The sequence below is a fragment of the Desmodus rotundus genome, chromosome 2, assembly GCF_022682495.2.
Source record: "Desmodus rotundus isolate HL8 chromosome 2, HLdesRot8A.1, whole genome shotgun sequence".
Lineage (NCBI taxonomy): Eukaryota > Metazoa > Chordata > Mammalia > Chiroptera > Phyllostomidae > Desmodus > Desmodus rotundus.
The window spans coordinates 21,811,529-21,832,016 of record NC_071388.1 but is presented as its reverse complement, the minus strand read 5'-3'; the positions used below and the strand labels follow the sequence as shown (position 1 = coordinate 21,832,016).

General features: G+C 39.5%; 1 protein-coding gene across 1 annotated transcript in view; it reads left to right on the top strand.

The window, feature by feature from the left end:
- The window catches only part of PLCH1 (phospholipase C eta 1), a 171,845-nt gene that overhangs the window by 116,641 nt on the left and 34,716 nt on the right, over positions 1-20,488 (top strand). Inside the window, exons 7-11 of the mRNA XM_045197138.3 lie at positions 3,118-3,211; positions 5,041-5,244; positions 11,749-11,869; positions 14,486-14,657; positions 17,025-17,132. Coding sequence (XP_045053073.2) covers positions 3,118-3,211; positions 5,041-5,244; positions 11,749-11,869; positions 14,486-14,657; positions 17,025-17,132 — 699 coding nt within the window. The remainder of the gene's footprint in view (positions 1-3,117; positions 3,212-5,040; positions 5,245-11,748; positions 11,870-14,485; positions 14,658-17,024; positions 17,133-20,488) is intronic.

The window sequence follows — 20,488 nt, the reverse complement described above, 5'->3', positions numbered from 1 at the left end:
GCATGGGGAGGGTGGTTCTGCTTAGTCTAAGAATCTTAGTTTTAGCTTAATTTATAGATATATTAGTTTGATAAAATCATTGAAAAGAGCTTAGCAATATTAAAATTCTGTGCAAATTATATTATGATTTTTGCATTTGATGTGTTTTGGAAATCAGAGCTGTAAGAAAATTATTTACTCCCTCTGACTTTGTTTTGAAATTTGCATTCACTGCAAAAGCTTTGCTAGAAAACTTGCAAAGAGTTCTGGGGATAAAAGGTTAGTGTCAGAATACAAGTATTTTACAGATTCATGACTTTGGTTTCTACAACAAAAACAAAAGAGAGAAGCAGATTGACGCGGAGTATGTAACACGAGGACTAGTTACTCTTTTCCCTTTAGATGAAATTATAGAACTATAGCCAACAAGGAAAAGAGAATGGAGTTCAATGTGGAATAATCAAAGAAGTGGAATTATAGTAACTGATTTGAAAGTTGCAAAAAATTGAGAAAGTTAAGAAATTAAAATTGAAGAATTTCAGCTATATTGAAAAAATGATCAGTTTCAGAGTAAGCATTTCAATTTTTCAGTAGAAATAAAAACTCCAAGAGAATAGATATAACATAAAAGGCTTGAACTTGAAATCAGAAGTTTAAAATTTGAGTCTTGGTTTTACCTCTTCCTGATTTTGTGACTTTGATTGAGATAGCCTTTCCCAGCATGTTTTCCCACCTGTATAGAAACACTATAGAAACACTGACTTTACGAGACCGTTTTAAGAACTATTTAAGATTTTGGGTGTAAAAACTCTTTACAAACCACACAATATTGACTGCATTACATTAATGTAAATAATCATTATTAAAATAAATGAAATTTTCCTTACGTTCTTTTAGGGACGATTGCCTTGTATAGTAAGAACAATCGTTAGTGTGGGAGACAGGAGTGGCTCAGATACTGAGAGCGAACAAAACTTTAAAATGAGCTCCATGGGAAGTAGGGAGGAAGTGTTTCTATTTCACCTCATCAGCTGTCTCAAAGGGGGAGCAAAATATGGGAAAAACGGACAAGAAAGAGAATTAATCTATATCGAACCTTCATCCATACAGTGAAACTCCGATACACTGTATTTTGCTGTGTGTATTGCACACCCACATTTTTGTGCACATTATACACAGATTATTGTGCCCATTCTTATACCCGTGGTCTGTAATCCTTATACACAAGTATAATGTGCAGCCTTAGTTTTCCTTAAAAAATTTGGGCAAAATACAGTAACTTTTAAAATGAGGTCTAAAAATGTAATTGTGTAAAATGCAGAATTTTAGTATTGGAAGATTAATTAAATGAGAACAGGGATGGGGGAAGGATAGGAGCTAATTGACTGTTATATTTCAATTCTCATTATTGTGAGGTTTTACTGTGTTTTACTAAATACTTGAATTTTGGGTAAAAAGAGGATTCTAGCCCATTAATTCTTTTACAGTGCCCAAAAAATTGTGAGCTTCCTACAATCCCTACTAATATTTTTTCCCAATTTTATACTTTTCAAATATGATGCTTTTTGTTAGCACATTCTGCTTTGTGTCTTGAACTAGTAACATGTTTTTGCTTATCTGTATTTAGCCCCATCCCAGCATGACCATTTCTTGTTTATTTGTATTTTTTAAAAATTTTTATTTTTATAGATCTCATGTGCTGCTGGTAGACTAACTACCTGGGTCTAGTCCAAGGCCCCTGCATCTCTGAACAAATGGCCTTGTAAACTGAATAATAGCAATGTAGCTCAGTGTTTTTAGTTTGTGAGAGATTATTTGTCTTTGGACTGCATGTGAGAAATCTGTCTAGCTTATAGCAAACCGGGAGTGAGCAGCTCAAAGCCTGCCTGGGCCAGTAGAGTTCCTTGCAGATTGCAGGGTTTCATTTGTTTGTGGTGCTTCAGGTGGTGTCTGGTTATGTAGGCATCTGAATAAAGTATGAAATATAAATTTTACACAAAGGATGGATGAGCCGTTATGCAGCTGGTTGGGGATGGGGTGAGGCGGGAAAGCATTCTGTGCTCCTTGAGACTGGCCAAAAAAAAAAAAAGCTGCACACTGGAGCCTTTTTTTCCCCTGAAAAAAAGTTTAAATGCTATTAAATGGGCTGTTTGGAAAAATTAGATTTTCCTAAATCATAAGTACTGAGCCTGAGATAATGTAATTTTTGAGAAGTGTACTGAAATATGAAATACTGGCTCACAAGATTAACTTCCTCTGTCCCTATTCATTAGTATTCTAACTGTCACTGTTAAACTGTGGGGCTCAGTGGATATTGATCCTTTATGTTGCTTCTTAATTAAAGAAATTGTTCCTGAAGAGTTTACTTTTCCCTGTGACACCAAGTGTGTAATGTACATTCAGGAACCTTGAGGCTGACTCCTGCCTTTGGTGTATCACGTTGTTCTTAGAAATAGTAATTCATTTAATCCTCGCAACTACCATATAAGTAAGGCACCCACAGAGAAAGTAAGTGGCTCATTTAAGATCACACTGTCAGTAATATGAACTAGCTGTTTGGAACACAAGCCATCCTGCCCCAGAGATCTCCATTATGCTGTCTGATCTTGATCTTGCTTTTTGCTCACATTTTTCTTGCTAACATTTTGTTTTTGAATCGGAGTGACAGACCACTCTCATGATTCATTAGAAGGATTGATAAGATACACACATGCACCCATTTAGATTTATCTATGACATACTGTTTTGGTAAAGAATGTTTTTTTTTCAACATATTTATCTCTAGCAAACTTCCGTGTTTGTGTAGAAAACACTTTTGCAAAAACCTACTAGCTTACAGTGAGTGGATTTTTGGCAATGGATTTGCATTGATTATTAATTCTATTTAATTAATTTTATTGCTCCACAGAGAATATTTTTCTAGTAGCTCAAGGGCTGTTTTCACTGATTGAAATCTGAAGGATGTAAGAAGTTTGAGATCATGACGACTTTTCAAAGACACTAGTAACCTCAAACGCTGTTCATTTAACCACTTGGCACTGTATCAGGAATGCTACAAAAAATTGGTATGATTTTCTCATGTAGAGAAACATATCTCATGAAACTTCAGGTTCTCTACTTATGTTCCGTTTCATGTAGATGAATAATGTGACAGCGGACTATTGTCTTGACATCATAAGGAAATTTGAAGTTTCAGAAGAAAATAAGGCGAAAAATGTTCTTGGCATAGAAGGTAAAATAACCAATATTCTTAAGTTCTCATTCCTCAATTCAGTTCACTAAGTTCAATTCTATCAAAATTTTTAGGAAAAGAAATCAGAGGTGTCTCTGGAATTCCTGAGGATTCCAATACCTAGTTTCCTCCAAAGCAGATGCAGTGATACTGCCACGTCTCTGCTTTTGCAATAACAACCCACGTTTCTGACTCCTGGCAATTCAACCTGAAGCCACTATGTATGAAAAATGCTAAGAAATACTTGGACTTTTCTCAAGTAGCTAATTTTTGGACCACTATGTATGAAAAATGCTAAGAAATACTTGGACTTTTCTCAAGTAGCTAATTTTTGGAAGTAGCCTCAATCTGGTAATTTTATGAAGGGAAATGTGATCCTAAAATAACTAATCTATGAAACTAGTGACTTGAAAGTAAACATGTTTCTTAAAAAATATTGGCAATGAACTAGTTTTACCTCGTTGGTAGCAGTGGAGAGGTTTGTGGGAGCCACGTGTCTTTTTAATGCAACTGTCTCGTTTTATCATCGAGGAAAGTGGGGCTCAAAGAAATTAGTTTGCCCACAGATAGATACTCAGAATCTAGATCATAGGGTCTTATATGTAAATAATATGATATGAATATAGCTACATGTATGTCTAAATGATATGTATTTAAAATATGGAGAGAAATAAATTGTAGGCTTCTACTTAAGAGGAGATATTCTCAGCGAAAGACCTCTGGGCCATCCACTGCCTCAGAGCTGCAAAGCCGCAGTTCACTCACCATTTTTGATCACTGGCCTCTGTCTCCCCTGCTCCCAGGCCCAGCGTAGACAAGGGGGGTCTGCTACCATGTGTTTACTTCCTGGGGGAGAGGGTAATTTAAATGGAAAGGAATAATTTACAATTTATATGATCAAAAACCATTTTAAAAACAGCCAGAAAAAAATAAACAAACTTGGACCATACTAAGAAATGAGTCTTTTCCTTGGTGCGGCCCTCAAAGATGGAATTTGACGTGATTTCTAAGTTTCGGCCATAAAGAAGGGCATGAAGAAGTTCTCCAGTGTCTCAGAGGGTATTTACAGACCCAGCTTTAGCACAGGATTCTCGAAGACTTGAAGCAATTTGCCCTGAAAGCCATTCCACTTATGAGGCACTTGTGAGTCATTCATGTATTTATTCATATGTTACTGAATGCCTCTTCTACCTGGGCATTAGGTTTTGAAAGACTAGAAAAACTGACAGGTTCTTCTACATGACTGATAAGCACTACTTCCTAGTTATTCAGTGTGCTGGCAATTAGCAGCATCTTTCCAAAGCCAACTTTGTAGTCAGTCACACCCTGAATTTTGGCTGTGCCTAACTTTTGGTCTGCTACCTCAACCATGGCACTAACAATACTGTTTTTAAAATGAACTTAATAACCTGTCAAATCATTGATGGATTATTGTACCACTTAGTGCAAATGATGCTTTAATGTTACCTTAGGTACCGATTAGGTCACACTGCCTAATCCGGGCTTGAACTCAGTAGTTACTGAATGGCTTTTCAGGAAACCCTCCCCTACTCAACCAAAATTATTACAAAGTCCCGTTTTCTATAGGTCGTGTTTAAACTGCTACTCCCCAAAGTCACATTTAAGCTGTTGACACCGTCTACTTGACCTGCCTCAAATCGTCTCATTGCCGCCCCGCCCCCAGCCCTCCCCACTGTGTTCCCTGCCAAGGCTGTCCTGAGGGTAACTAAGATAATCCCCGTCAACATACTTTGATCTCTGTTTGTCCGTGTTGCAATCGATTAAGTACATAGGCTCTAAAGCTCTAGTACACACTCTTTCTCCCAAAGGTTTCACGAACTTCATGCGAAGTCCTGCTTGCGACGTCTTTAACCCGTTGCACAACGAAGTGTACCAGGACATGGACCAGCCCCTGTGCAACTACTACATCGCTTCCTCTCACAACACGTACCTGACTGGGGACCAACTCCTTTCTCAGTCCAAAGTGGACATGTATGCTCGGGTGCTGCAGGAGGGCTGTCGCTGCGTGGAAGGTATGCCTTTGTCTGAGCTCCGGTTAGTGTTGTAGTGGATCAGTCAAGTCTAGTTTAAATAATGGCAACCACAAAAGTGCATTCTCATGAATGAGAATAATTTTCTTGCTCATTATAAAGTCATTCTTAACTCATAATCCTCTCTGGTTTCTCCCTACTGGTTGCTGAAAAATTGTACTAACAATAACAATTTTTCTAGAAAGATATTTTTGATTAATTAGTGGAAAAAATAGATCAGGGTAACTGCTAATTTTCACGATATTCCTTGCTCTGTCAATCGGCCAATATTTATCCAATTTCTAGTGGGTTCCTGGGGGTGAGGACACAAGTGTAAGACATGGCTTCTGTGTCCAAAGAGTTCACAGTCTAGTAAAAGGGGAGAAGGTAAAAGCAATAGTACTGTGTGAATATCCCAGTAGTTGAATCATATACGTGGTAGGGAAGTGGTATGGAAAGTAAGGTGTGAGGTCAAGTGCAATGACAAACCAGGAAGGCTGGGAAGGTAGACTTGGGTTAGTCATACAGGATTTTGAGTGCTGCAGTGAGGAATTTCAACTTCAGCTCTTGGTATCTAGGGTCCAATAGAGGGTCTTAATACCTATGGAGATATAATTAAACTTGAAGTTTAGAAAACTTGCTTGGGCAACAGTGTAAGAGGGTAATTTTTTTTAGGATGTATGTTTGTGGAAGGGGAGGGGAGGTGAAGTTTGAGTAAGGAGAAGGATGGGAAGGCTATTGCAAAGATTCAAAGGAAGGGTTGTAAAAGCCTGGGCCAAGTGAGATAGAAATATTAGAAAAGTAAACTTACCAGGACCTGGTGAGAGAAGTAAAGGATGTGAGGAATGTAGGAGAGAGCCGGAGTGAGTGAATGGCGGTCCCACATCCTGTGGGGAGTCTAATGGCAAGAGCATTAATCCGTTCAGTTTTCCGTTTGTTGAGTTTATAGTGACTTTGTAACATTTATGCGGACATTTTTATCAGTTAGTTGGATAACAATATCTGAAGTCACTGGGAGGATCCAGGCAAGATAAAGGTTCCATAATTCTGAGCTTTGTATGTGGTGGTGAAAATCACAAAAGTATACAGGGTCGCTTACAGACAAGAGTGGACAAGAGAATAGGCCTGAGGACAGCATGTAGAAGGTAGAAATAGCAAGGGGACCCAGTGGGGACAACTCACACAGAATAGTGACTTGGACCTAAGGGATGAAAGTACCAGAAAGGAATGGGCAAAATGTCCCCTGCAACAGAAAAGTAAAATAAGGTAAAGACTAAGTGGCCGGTCTCATTTTTGACAATTGGGATGTTTAGTTTCGGTGACACATTAGTTGGAAGTAGGGAGTCGCTAATCTGTGGGGTAGTGTCTCATCATTTTCCTACCTTAGAGGAAGATTTGATGACACAGGGTTAGGAAGATTATAAAGTTTGGGAGGAGGTAAAATGGGGATATGGTTTTGCATTTAGATGGGATAACAGGTCACGAGATTTTAAAAGGGTTTGTGTCAGCCTCTCTTTTCTCAAGGAAGTAGGACAGAGCATCATCTACTAAGTGTAAAGTGGCTGGAGGTTGGCTTGGGGTCTTAAGAACATCAGCCAACTTGAAAAAGTCATCAGGTAATGGGTGAGGAGTTGGCAAGGTAAATTGGGGAAGCCCCAGTTCTCTGTGGATACGGAGAACACCTAGAGACAACGGTGGCCGACAATTGAGTAGCTTAAGCAACTAAATAATGAAGATGTGTTTAAAATATTAACATCAAAAATCTTTCAAGCAACGAAAGAAAGGTCTTGAGGTAGCGTTCTGCTCTCAGCCATTGTTCAACCCTTTGTTCACTCAGCGCTCAACAAGTTTTACATGCCTTGCACCTGACGTGCGTAGAGATACGGGGGCACACACCATCGTCAGATTCATAGGGATCGAAGCCTATTATCCTAGATGGTGACTTTCCTTGGAGGCCAAGTATGGAAAATGGCTTTTAGTGACTCCATGAAGTGAAGGGAATTCTAGGCAGTTTTGCAGTTTTTTATCTGTGTTGTGTACTCCATTTCTTTTGCTTTTCAGGTCCTTTGGGTATCCAGTTTCTTCTTTTTTGGTTTCTATGTTCGAAGTCAGTATCCCATCCAAGCTGAACCATGTTCCCCATGGTCAACTTTTTTTCCTAAAGTTTTTATTTATTGATTTTAGAGAAAGGAAGGGTGGGGGGTGGGGGGAGAACAGAGAGGTAGAAGAGAGAGAAACATCGATTTGTTGTTCTACTTATTTATGCATTTATTGGTTGATTCTTGTATGTGCCCTGACTGGGGATTCAACCTGCAACCTTGACGTATTGGGAAGACATTCTAACCAACTGAGCTACCCGGCCAGTCAACTTTTTATACTGAATCAAAACATCTAATCCTCCAGCTCTGTTTGGGATAACTAGGAAGGGAAGTTATCTGATTAAGACTATAGTAAGGCAGAGATGATTTTTAGTCTTAGCTTTTTCAGGGGTCTTCTAATTTTAAAATAAGAGCTTCTAGAAATTGTGTGCAGTAGATGATATTGAAATGAGCCTTCTCTTATACATTTTTTCTTCCTGACTGCCAGTCACCAAAGTACAGTATTAGAAAGAAGCTACTTTGCCCTCCTATAAGGTTACCTGCTTCAGGTATTCACACAAACTGAGGATAGTCTCAGCTCTGGTACCATTTAAAAAGACATGCAGTCTCTCAAATCTCCCTCATCAGCTTGCATCATCAAGTTCCTCCTCTGTCACTTGGCTTGAAGTCTGTATTGTTGGAAAAATCTGTGCCTGGACAGTGAAAGTCAACCTACTATTTCTGGAAAGGTTTTGTTAAGAAGAATTATGTTTATCTGGGAGACTTGGTCAGCTTTGTGTTTAATACTTGATCTATTTACTGTTTAAAAATGTGGCTGCCACCTTGGCTTTAAATATACTGTGGAGGAACATGGTTTCGGCCCCTTCGTGGGCTGGTTTCTGACGAAGCGCTTTCCATGTATTCTCATTTAATTCTTACAACACTGAGGGAGACGGAGTCATCTCCCTATGAAGACAGCCCACCTTGGAGTGGAGTGAGTGGCTCAGGGTCCCCATAGCTGGAAAGCTTGAAAGTTGGGATGTGAACCCAAGTTCAAATGTGACTCCTATACTTCACTGTTTTCCAGGAAGTCTTTTTTTTTTTTTTTTTTTTTTTAAAGCAACAAGCATTGAAAAACATGACCAGCACTAGAAGGGCTAGAAAAAGCAGAGTACGGCACAGAGGGCAGGTTGACTTTAAAACGAGAAATTTGCTTGTCTCATGTTAGGCCTGGCATTTAAATATTTAGATATTTCTGAAGACTTAAAATTTGAGTATATGATCTTTTGTGCTTCTCTAACAATTTCTATCAGTCCTGCGATTTGAAGATCTTAGCTTACATTTGAAGCTTGGCCTGGAGCCACCAATGTATGTATGCCCAAGTATGGAAATACAATTTCTTGAGTCCACATGAAGTTGTTTATATTCTCAAACAATTGTAGCAAGGATTTAAAGAACCCGATTCAAGAGCAGGTCATGAATTGATCATTGCAGGTCCCCCAGATATTTTTTTTTGTGAAATATACCACCACTTGGAGATGGAGAGTAGTAACTCTGGACAGTGTCTTCATGGAATTGTGACCCAAAGAATATCTCCACTTTCAAAATACTATTTTGACAGCATTGTATTTTCCATCTCCATTAGTTCAGCTGCAGTAATGTCCTTGGTCAAGATATATATGATGTCATGGGGAAGAATAATAAATCTTTTTTGGTAAAGTGGGCTTGTCGGAAAATCAAATTGATGACATTTTTTACATGGCCTTTTATTCCCCTGATTTTCAGCCCGAGTTGCTTATAAAGATGGATGTCTCGTCCAGGGGATTTCTACTGTCATAACGGAAGTGACGTGACGTCACTGGTGTAATCGGTTTACAGCCTTCCGGATCACCACTGGGAGCGCTGTCAGGGTGGAATGTTTTTAAGTGACACTGTGAGGACTGTCATGTTGGCTGCTCGGCCTTCAGAGCTGAGCAGCTCCGTCAGAGTGCTTTCGGGGGCCTTTCCAGTGTGACTGATTGACAAACGGGCCCGACTGCTTTGTGGCTAGGGTAATCGGTTAGAAGACCTTGACCTTGCCAACGGTCTCATGGCAGCATGAGCTCTTATAGGAAATGTCACTGCCTTTTGAACATGGTACCAGTGCCACATATTAGCATGCCAGCACCAATTGGGAGTGTTGTTATCTTCATTTACGAGTTCATGATAATCAGATGAGGTGTGCTGTTGCCTTATCTGGGTGTGCTGTTGCCTTATTTACATTATATATATTTTTTTTTTGAAAAGATTAGTTCATTTATGAGGAACCCTGTTATGTGCTTGCTCATTGAAGGTGGGGCTATAAATCAGGGTGTAAATTGTTGAAAATCTGTGTTTTTGAAACACCTGTTTATTCTTTCAACACCTCTATCCAAAGGCAAATAACCATCAAATCACACTATGGTTATGGTGAACATGTTTTCAATGAAATGGAGATCTTATTTCAAGGTAATATACAAAACACACATATAGAGAAGGTGCTGGTAAAATAGAGAATAGGGGTGGTCCTGAACTGTGTGGCCCTATTAAAAGGTAGTTTCAATTGGCATTCCATCAGTCAGATCCAGCCTGCAGAACAGTTAATGTTTGCTCCGTAATCTAAAAATAGATTAATTGCCAATATCAAAAACCTGGGAAATTTCACAGCAGTAAGATGTAGATTTTGGATTTTTCTGCTATTTGGTAACCAGAGTGAGAAGCAGTTATCTCACGGAGACATACATTTGCTGTTGGCCTACCGCTCTCATTTATGTTACCTGCTGGGCTCTTGTTGGTATTTGAACTTGTGACCCCTACCATAAGGAAAGGCAATGTCAAGAGAGCTGGCAAGGTTCTGTGGGGGGATCCTCGCTTAGCCTGGATTGGGATTTATATAAGCAAAGCGAAAGCAAAAGGAGGCATTTCAGTTGACCTTAAATGAAAGAAGCAAAGGCATGAGGTAGGACTGTGTGAGGAAACCTACTTAACTGACAGAGCAAGTCTGTGATTTGGGGTGTAGGAGAAAATGAGGTTGACTTGTCAGACGGGAGCTAGGGTATTAATTAAGACAATACTAGTTCCTTTAACAGTCAAACCTAAAATCTCTTTCCTCAAAACAACTGAAGCTTATTTTTTGCTTATGTGAAGTTCAAAATAGTTGTTCCTAATGGGGGAATCTTTCAAGCAGTGATTTAGGGGCCCAGGCTCTGTCTGTCCTGTGGCCGTGCCATCTTCAACGACTTCTGAAGTCACAGCAGAAGAGAGAACACGGATGACTGTGTAGGGCGAGTTTTGGTGAACCAGACCTGGATGTGCTGCACGTCATTTCTGCCCGCATTTCAATGATCACGCCCTCCTGCAAGGGCAGGCTGGCCACGGTAGTCCAGCTGTGTGCTGGGTGAAAGAGAAAACGGGCTGAGCGAACACTAGCCAGTCTCTAGCACCAGGGAGAGGCGACCTTGGAGTTAAGCAGGTGGGGGTTGCTGCAGGATAGTTATAAATAAATTTAGCCTATATCTACTGGGTACATACTATGTGTTGGATGCTGTGTTAGGCACTGGGTAGGCTTTTGAACAAGGGAACAACATGGTAAAGGCATGGGAAATCAGTCTGATGGCAGAGTTTAAATGACGAGAAGGCACACTCTAAGTTGGGGAGGATGGCGAGGAAGCTAGTGCCTTTCTCCAGCTCAGAGCCAATGAGGTTGTCTGCACACATCGTGTCAGTTTTACCGATAACAATATCAGTTCTCTGTGCCAAATTATAAGCAACTTATGTGTACTTAGTCACCACTGAAAGTTATGATGCAAGTGCTATTATTATTTTCCTTTTATAGACGATAAAAACAAGACTTTAAATGATTCAATCATTTGCCCATATTCACGTGAATCTCAGCAGAGCCTGAGGATTTGAACATAGGGTGTCGATGTTATTTTCTAACTACTGTGGAATTAATAAAATGGAAATAAGTCTAATGGAAACATAGTTTAAATAAACGAAAATGAAAACCCTACTACTGATTTGAGATGGTCCCTGTGACTTATTAAAAGACCTTAGTCACCCGAAGAAGTGAAATTAATGAAACAACCTGTTAAGAAATTGTCACTGTCCTTGGGACACTTGATTTAGATCAGTTTCTAATGAGAGTTCCTGGTAAAAGCTAAGCTGCCTGTGAATATGACATCTTTGTTAACTTATAAGCAGCCCCGAACAAATTATTTATTATCTTTAATTCCTTGTTCTGATAAACATGTAAATATGGCAGAATACCTATTTCTCTGTTTGACATCCTTGTTATGATTGTAATAATGTGTAACCTGAACTAATAAAATAATATTTATTTGCTGTCTCCAGAAATATTAGTAAATGCCAGAAGCTTTCGGTTGTTGATGTGAGGTTCTTTTTTTGGCAGTTGACTGCTGGGATGGCCCAGATGGAGAGCCAGTCGTTCACCATGGTTATACTCTCACTTCAAAAATCCCCTTCCGAGATGTTGTGGAGACCATCAACAAGCACGCGTTTGTGAAGAATGAGTAAGTGTCGTGACACCAGGGAGCTGAGCTCAACCAGCACACAGAGAGTTGCCTAATGGGATGTGACTACAAAAGTACACACTGTCCCTTGTAGTAGTCACTTCCTTTCTTCTACCCTCAGTCTCTCCTTCCTTCCCAGCAGAACATTGCGAACAAATAACATGGCCTCTGTGTATATACTCTCTCATGCTGCATTTATTCCTTACCCCATTCTGTCTCTAGACGTTGCTTCTTCAAGGCATAGTCTTGCAAAGAGTGACCTCAAAGTTTCTAAGTCCAGGGTGTACAGAGTGTCCATCAAGTCTGGGAACACAGGTTACTATACAGAGTACTTTATCAATGTTATATTACAACTCAGTAAAATAGTATCTAGGTTTCTAGACTTGCTGGATATCCAAATATACTACAGTGTCTCGCATACTTATGTTACTTGACTCCTCCTTAGTATTTGATAATGTTTACTATTTTCTCCGCAATGCTTGCTTTTTTTGTTTGTTTGTTTCTATTATAACATTCTCTCCTCCATTGCTGTCATTGCTTCTCACTCTCTTTTTTGGCCCGTGGTCTTCTATTCCCTTCCTCCTTTAATTGCCATTATTTTTTAAGTGGTTGTTCTTGGCCTATTTTTTGGTTATTTGTCTAACTATACATTCAGTACTCTTCCCCTGAGTTCCAGAGCTATAGAGAAGCAAATTAAAATTACATTTACATAAAGTTAGTCTAATAAAAGTTAGTAGCCTATAAAATTTTTAATATTTGACCTTTCATGAATTACCAATGAGGTTAAAATGCTGTTCTAGTAAGAGGCTCTTAGGTTCAGTTTATGATGTCTTCTATAGTACATGGGAGAATCTCGAGTACTGATTTCTAATTCCTCATTACTATTAGTCCTAGCCAAGTTGAAGAAGAGGATTTACTGCTTTGTTCTCACTATGCGAAGAAGTGTGTTACCCCCTGCTACCCCTGTACCTCAGGGGAGCCTCTGGTGACTTGACAGTGCTTACGCCACATTTGGGAATCCTTAGGAGAAGAGCGCTTCACATTAAAATAATTAATAAGCTTGTTTAGCACATTTTAAAAATTCGTTCTTTTCTTTCCTAAGCTTCAGTTGAATGTTGGAAACCAGGGTTTCTCAACCTTTGCACTATGGACATTTTGGGCCAGATAACTGTGCTGGGGGGGGAATTGTCTGGTACATGTGGGATGGTGAGCAGCATCCTTGACTTCTACCCGGTAAATGCCAGTGGCACCCCTCACACTGTGATCAGCAAAAACATCTTCAGACGCTGACCAATGTCCCTGTGTCCGAGGGGGTGGTGCGGCACAATTGCCTCCCTCCCTTGTTGAGAAACACTGCTTTACATTAAGCATCTTTAGACATTCATAGGCTTTTTATAAACAGGTCAGCTATTTAAAAATTCATCACTAGATTTCTGTGATGTGATTGCACAGACACTAAGGATTGCTCATTTGTTGTCACTCATTTCTTTTTCCACCACTCTGTATAAGACCCCTGTGAGGACTAAGATCAAACAGACTATAGTCAGGCAACCAGACTGGCTTTAGTCAACAAAGGTTCATCTCTTAGATGACCGCTGGTGTCAGGTGTTACTGATGAGGATGGAATATACTTTCAGGAGGTCACAGCCTGTCTTGTAGAGCTCACGCTTGCAACGCCAGCCAAGAAACACAAATTTTTCTCCCCATAGATAAGCTAGACAAGCGAAATATCAATTTGTAACTCTGGAAAAGTATATTACCTAACACTTTGGAAGACATTGATGGAAAATTGAAAAAAAGTCAGAGCAAACCCAAATTTGAAGTAATTTCTTGCTCCAAGTTAAAAACAAAGTCAGAAGAGGAATAATATCATGTAATTGGTTCTGCTTCCCTTTCTGGCTTGGCCACTACCTCCAGGCTGTCTTTGGTAATCACTTTACTTAGGTCTTGAACTTCCCACACAGAACCCTGAGTGCTGGCGGTGAGTGAATGCTTAAGTTTTCTTTCTTCTTCTTTTTTCTGAAAGTAAAGACTTAGTATATAATTGTATACAGATGATTTTGAAATGCCTGGCACAGAATGCTATAAAACACAAAATTTCATTATTTTATCCTCAATAGTAATATTCAAGCTGGGGGCTGATTATGTATTTTATTTATGATGTATATTAAATGCAAATATCTGCATTTAATGATATTCAGTGGTCTCTTAGATGCTTCTAGGCTTTTGAATAAATAAAATTATATTATGTGAGTTTTATTTCTTTAGGCTTCTCATTTCTCTTAAAATTTTCTCTTTTCTTCATTTGAAAGACATATATATATGTACACACACATCATTTTTTTCCCGTGACACAAAATATCAAACTAAGTCATCCCACATGGATTGGTGTTTTGTATGGTCATTATACCTGGTAAAATATATTTACTCAGAGGAGTTGTTTTTCTTTTTGTGTGTGTGTATTATGCATCTCTCATTTTCCTCATGGGGAAGCATTCTAACCGTCACCACTCTCGCGAGTTACTAGGATTGCAAGAACGTAATGAATGCAGAACAAGTTTCGAAACACCCCTAGCTGCCTGTGTGTGCCTTTAGAGCGTGGTGCTGTTTTCGCAGGTTCCCGGTCATCCTGTCTATTGAGAACCACTGCAGTGTGCAGCAGCAAAGGAAGATTGCTCAGTACCTGAAAGGAGTATTCCAGGACAAACTGGACCTATCGTCTGTAGACACAGGAGAGTCCAAGCAGCTTCCAAGCCCTCAAAGTTTGAAAGGCAAAATCCTAGTAAAGGTAATTATCTGAAGGAACACAGTAAAGGCATTAATGACCAACTCAGCCCTCCCTCCCGTAAGGGTTACAAAGTGGTTTCCCAGGAGAATGATAATCCGAGTCCATACATGAAAGGTTGTCTTGATTTGTGTATGAGCCTTGCTCCAATTTATTTATAGCCATACCTTAAGAAAAAGCTAGTTGTTGAATGACCCCATATTCTAGAATGTTTTTATGAAGTGATAATATTAATACTGTATGCTGAAGCTTAATATTTTAGGCTTGTATTAGCTCAGACTGGAGAACTGTGTGGGGCACAGAGGCAGAGAAGGCTCCTGTGTCTGTCTCTGAAAGCATTTCTTTCAGTTTCTCCTCTCCCATTTCAGGCTCCAGTAACTGTCAAAAAAGACAAACAGTCTTCATGGTTGATTAGCCGTGGTTATGTAAGTGAGAAGTGCTCCCTTCAAAGGGGAGCACAGGCATAGACACGGTGCCACTCAGGACGTGCATGCATGCGAAGGAGTGGTCCGTGACTGGAATGACGTTTCGTAAAGAGGTGTTTCTGAGGGGGAAACCTTACTACCTGCAGTGAATGTTATCAATGCGAGGAATAACCAGAAAGACACTTCCTTGAGATTGCAGATTGCTTTGTGAGTTTACTTAATCCCAGATAATTTTGTGTTTGAATTCAAACCATCTTGGATACTTGTATTGTTTTCAGACTAAAAACCTAAGGAAGAACAGTAGAGTATTAATATTCAAACTGGATTATATTTTACCTAAAATGGGTGTGCATAAAAACTCCCCCCAAGTATCACATAAGAGGTGCAAAAATCTCAAAAGAAACAGTGTGATTTCATAGCAAGACTTTAAGGGAGGTCAGCAAATGGCAAAGATGTAAAGTATCCATCTTTGGGATTGGTCAAACCTGTTTTTCTATCGTTAAATGAGAATTATACCCTGACTCCGTCAAAGAGGTTGTGCATTTGTGTGTGTGAAAGCATTTTGAATAAAGCTCCAAATAATGCAAGAGATAGCATCATCAATTTTCCTGAAGTCTTTCTGAAGAAAACTTGTGATGAACAGTGATGGCTGGGTTAGAAAACTGTTACCTATGTCACCTTGTAAATGTTTCCACTTTCCTGAGTCACCTTTAGTCAGCAGTCAGAAGGTTAAATGCAGAATAAGTCCATTTGATTGAACCCCTTTAATTTTGGATGGTGAAACTTAAGGTAGACATTAATATGAACTAATTGAGTCCCTTCTGAGTAACTGGACTTCAGTCACTTGACACGGAATGTCCCAGGGCTAATGGGCACCAGGATGAGTCAGATCCAGAAAATCTGAGGAGCTCATTGGAAGGGGTGACAACAGATGTAGGCTGTGAGCAAAGTATTTCAAGGCAGCCGAGGTCTGTTAGCTAGTAGTGACATCCTTCAGACTTTAAGGAGAATGAATTCTAGATCTATAAACCAGCGTGCTCCATCTAAAGCAAAAACAAGAGGACTGATTTTCCTGTGTTCCTTTTGCATCAGAGTGATTTCTGATCCAAAAGGCATTGTTTGAATGGCTCCCTGCCACGTCAGATATAGGCAAGTTGCTTATTATTATAACTATAATACACATGCACTTTCCAACCATATGTATATGTTGCTCTTAAGGACACTGGATGGGTATGATGCTTGTTATGATGAGCCATTATATTGTCAAAAATAAGCCTGATTTTTAGTTGTAAACATCCCAAATTAATTATATTTCATTGAAAGTAATTAAACTGCCTTTTCTTGAAAGTCTCTTGTCCCTTGTTTTGCTCGTAATTCAAACTATCTGCTATCTAGTCAGTTTGAAGTAATGATTGGCCAAGGGCTAACACATTTTTATTTTTCACTTTTTAAAAGTTTTTTTTAATTGTAGTAAAAGGCAAATAATAAAACTTATCTCCCGTCTTAGCCATTTTTAATCGTACGTTTCAGTGGTGTTAAGTACATTCACATCAGCATGTACCTGATCCCCAGAACTCTCTTCATTGTGCGGAACCGAAGTTCCACACCCATTCAACAATCCCTGATTCTCCCCTCCCCGCAGCCCTGGTAACCACTATTCTACTTTCTGTCTTTATGAATTCGATTACTCTGGGTAGCTCACATGAGTGGAATCATACATATTTTGTGATGGTTGTTTCACTTAGCCTAATGTCCTCAACATTCATCCATACTGTAGCATGTGTCATAATTTCCTTCCTTTTTTTGGCCGAATAATATGCCATTGTATGCATACACCACATTTTGTTTATCTCCTCATCTGTTGGTAGACACTTGGATTGCTTTCATCTTTGGGCCATTGTGAATTTACTTTCATTTTTAAATAGAGTGTTTTGTTCCATTTCAGGGTAAGAAGTTGCCTTATCACCTTGGAGATGATGCGGAGGAAGGAGAAGTTTCTGATGAAGACAGTGCAGATGAAATTGAAGATGAGTGCAAATTCAAGCTCCATTATGTAAGTTACAGACCTGGCCATAATTTTCACCCTCAATGTGCTGCAATAAAAATTGCCGCTGTGCTGGAACCCTCACAAATATAAGGACATTTACTGGGTAAAAAAGGATGTTTGTTGAAAGTCATTTTGTGTGCTTGCGTACCAACCCTCAAATGTTTATGGAGCGAATGAGTCAAGGGTTCTTGTGTCTTCACGTTGGATGGAATGTCAGCAATCAACCCATCTGACCCTATCTACAGGGACAAATCCCCTGCTATCACAACTTGGGCCAAACTCAAATTGCGGTTGGAAATGTCACTGTCTTTGTTGAAATAATCTGACTGTAGTATTGTTTCTCTGTCTCCTGCTAGCAGGAGGCTGGCTCACAGGACCCAGCTGCGCATGGGCCTGCTTCCCTAGGATGCCCATCCTGGCCCTAAGAAAATGTGCCTTGGGCTGGAGGATTTCCAAACTCTTTTGGACTCTTGGGTTGCTCTTTAACTTACTGCATCTTAAATAAAATGGCACAAAATATTTTGTTACCTGCATGGTGCTTTAGACCCCTGTCCTACATCAGGAAACCATTTTTCTAGAAAAGCACTATTTAACCAGCTAATCCAAAGGGAATGCAAGCCTGGGGGACACGTAAGCCCTAAAGAGATACCCCACCCCACCTTGACCTCACCTCCTTCATCCCCATCTTCTACAACTCATGTGATTGTCAGGATCACACGTCAACCTGAGAGTAGCATTTGCTCATGTTAGTTTGTTATAGGGTTTACAATTTCACTTATGTACAAAAGCAGTGTTCCTCTAGCTATAGGGATTGTTATTCTGCCCTCAAGAAGGGAGAAATTTTGTATAAATTCTCCTAACTTGCACCATTGCCCTGAATTTACCTATTACATTGTTTAAAACGGTCTGCTCTCTTCCAGGTAATAGTAACTGCGCTACCTCCCTGTAGGTACCAAAGGGAGCTGGCATCATTTTCAAAGGCAGCAAAGGCTTCGTGACAGCTGAAACCCCAGAAGACATTTCTTTCTTGGCTTTAATATACTTTAAAAGATTCAGCTTGAAGTGAAAAGGAAAAAAGTCACCATCTGTATTAATCTCTTGCCTTTTAATAGTTTATCTTGGCTCAATTTACTACCACTAACTAACTAATGGGGCTGTGGTTATAGAAAATTAATCTAAAAACATTTACATGTGCGAGACTACATTTAATGTTTTAAATAGTTTCCTTTTTGCTCATCCGGGTATTTACTATATTGTGATTAATTACTTGTGATTATGGGTAATTCAGCTGAGTTTTTTAGCTTTATTTTATAAATCAGATTTTTATCTCTGATTTTCATTCCCTTTGCATCTTGTTTCCAGGACATCTTGGTTGCTCAGAGTAGCCTATCATTTGAACACAGGGAATAGAGAGGCTTGACCAGTTGTGAGTTTAGGGGATGCTGTTCTTAGTGAAAATGATGGTGGAAAATAATTACTATCACAGTATAGTCATTTTTTTTGCTCTGAGTAAAATCCAAGTTGTTCTGGTTTTTAAATCCACCTACCTATAAATTTTTTTCTCTACTGTCAGTGAGCACGCTAACAAAGTTAAATATCTGTAATTATAAAATTGAGTTAGCTACAGTTTTATAGAAACAAATCCATAACTTGACTGTGAAAATATCCAGCTGAGTTCCTCTCCTCTTCACAGTCTCTTACTCGGTTTCTAGGAACCCAGACAGGTAGATAGTTTGCAACATGATTCCGCAAAGATAGCCACGATCTTCCATTTGGATTCCTTGATTCGGGCCTTAGTGGAAGGCGGAAAGCTCCTTAATTGGGAAATTTTACAGCTGTGTCTTTGTTAGGCTTTCAGAGAGAAAATACATAAAGAAATGAACATTCTAGTGGAAGTCTATAGTTTTTACTCCACTTTTCCAAATCCTTTTGTTTTTCTATTTTTGAGCTCCTGTAAGAAAAGGGAATGCTGTCTTTAGAAAGCCAAGGTGTTATCCTGTACTCAGCCAGTGTATAGTCCTATTGTCAGCAGAGGGCTCACAGGTAAATTGCCTGATCTTAAGGATGTACTGTGCATAGCTTGTGTGAAACCAGTAACTACCTCAGAGGAAGTTCATAACCGCAGATTTAACTCAACAGAATGTGGTTAGATTTATAAGTTATACCTGAATTATTGCAGTACCTGTTTTAGCGTAACATTCATGAACACTCAAATACTAACTCTCACGAGGCTTACACAAGATTCACTTGCACATTCAACCAATTTTTATTCAACATCTCCTATTGGAGATGCAGCCATCATGTTGGAGGAGTTGGGGTATCAGTAAAAAAAAAAGATAAAAATCTTTGCCTTCATGGAGTTCATACATTATTGGGAGAAGGGGAGGAGAGGCAAGAATTAAAAAGTAACATCATGTACTAGGCCGTGGTGAGTACTAAAGGGAAAAAATGAGGGGAAAGTGGAGAAAGTGAGGTGCATGAAGGGTCTGTCAAAGTTTTAAATGGGATGGGCAGGAAAGGTCTCATAGGGAAGGGGACATGAGCAAAGGCCTGAAGGAAATGAGGAGTTAGCCACGCTGATATCTGGGGAAGACTGTTCCAGGCAGAGGGAACAGCAAATGCAAAGGCCAGAAGCAGACTTTGTGGCTCATCCAGGATTGCCCTCATGTGAGAAGCAGAGTCCTCACACTGGTCTTCTTACTCCTGCTACTCTACTGTTATTTCTAACTAAGGGACTCAAACCACACAGGAAGTTTATTTCTCATGTAATAAATGCTTTCTGTTATTGAATTAATTGAATCCTTTAAGCTTCTGCCTCATACTGTTTTGTGGCTTCAGCTGTTGAGAAAATCTGGCTCATAATGTGTAAGCCATGAGGTAAAGCCTCTGTGTCCAATGATCCGAGAACCATACAGCTCAAAGGCACAGGAACAGTTTCCTTTCAACCACATACAATGATCAGACTTGACTCACTGAGGCTAACTCACCATTATTCATCTTTAAGGAGCCCTCTAATGTCAACGTGCCTTGTAGACTTTCCACCCCCATATTTCAACTTCACTGATTCTCTTCCTGTCCTCCTAAGTTATACAGTAACTTTTTTCTTGCCCTCTCTGGGTTAGCCAGCCTTTTAGGCACAAATTTCAGCTCCCTCTCTCCTATGTGAGGCTCATGCATAAACACCACACCTTCCAACAAGTTTTAAATGAGCCATAGAACAGTCGCATGCAACGACTTTTTGTATTATACTCATGCCCTAAAACCACTATTCAACCTGTGTGCATATCTCACACTAAACATAGTCATTATCTTCCTCTCTTCTTACTCCCTTAGCCACAAATTCATCTTTCCTCCTAAGGAAT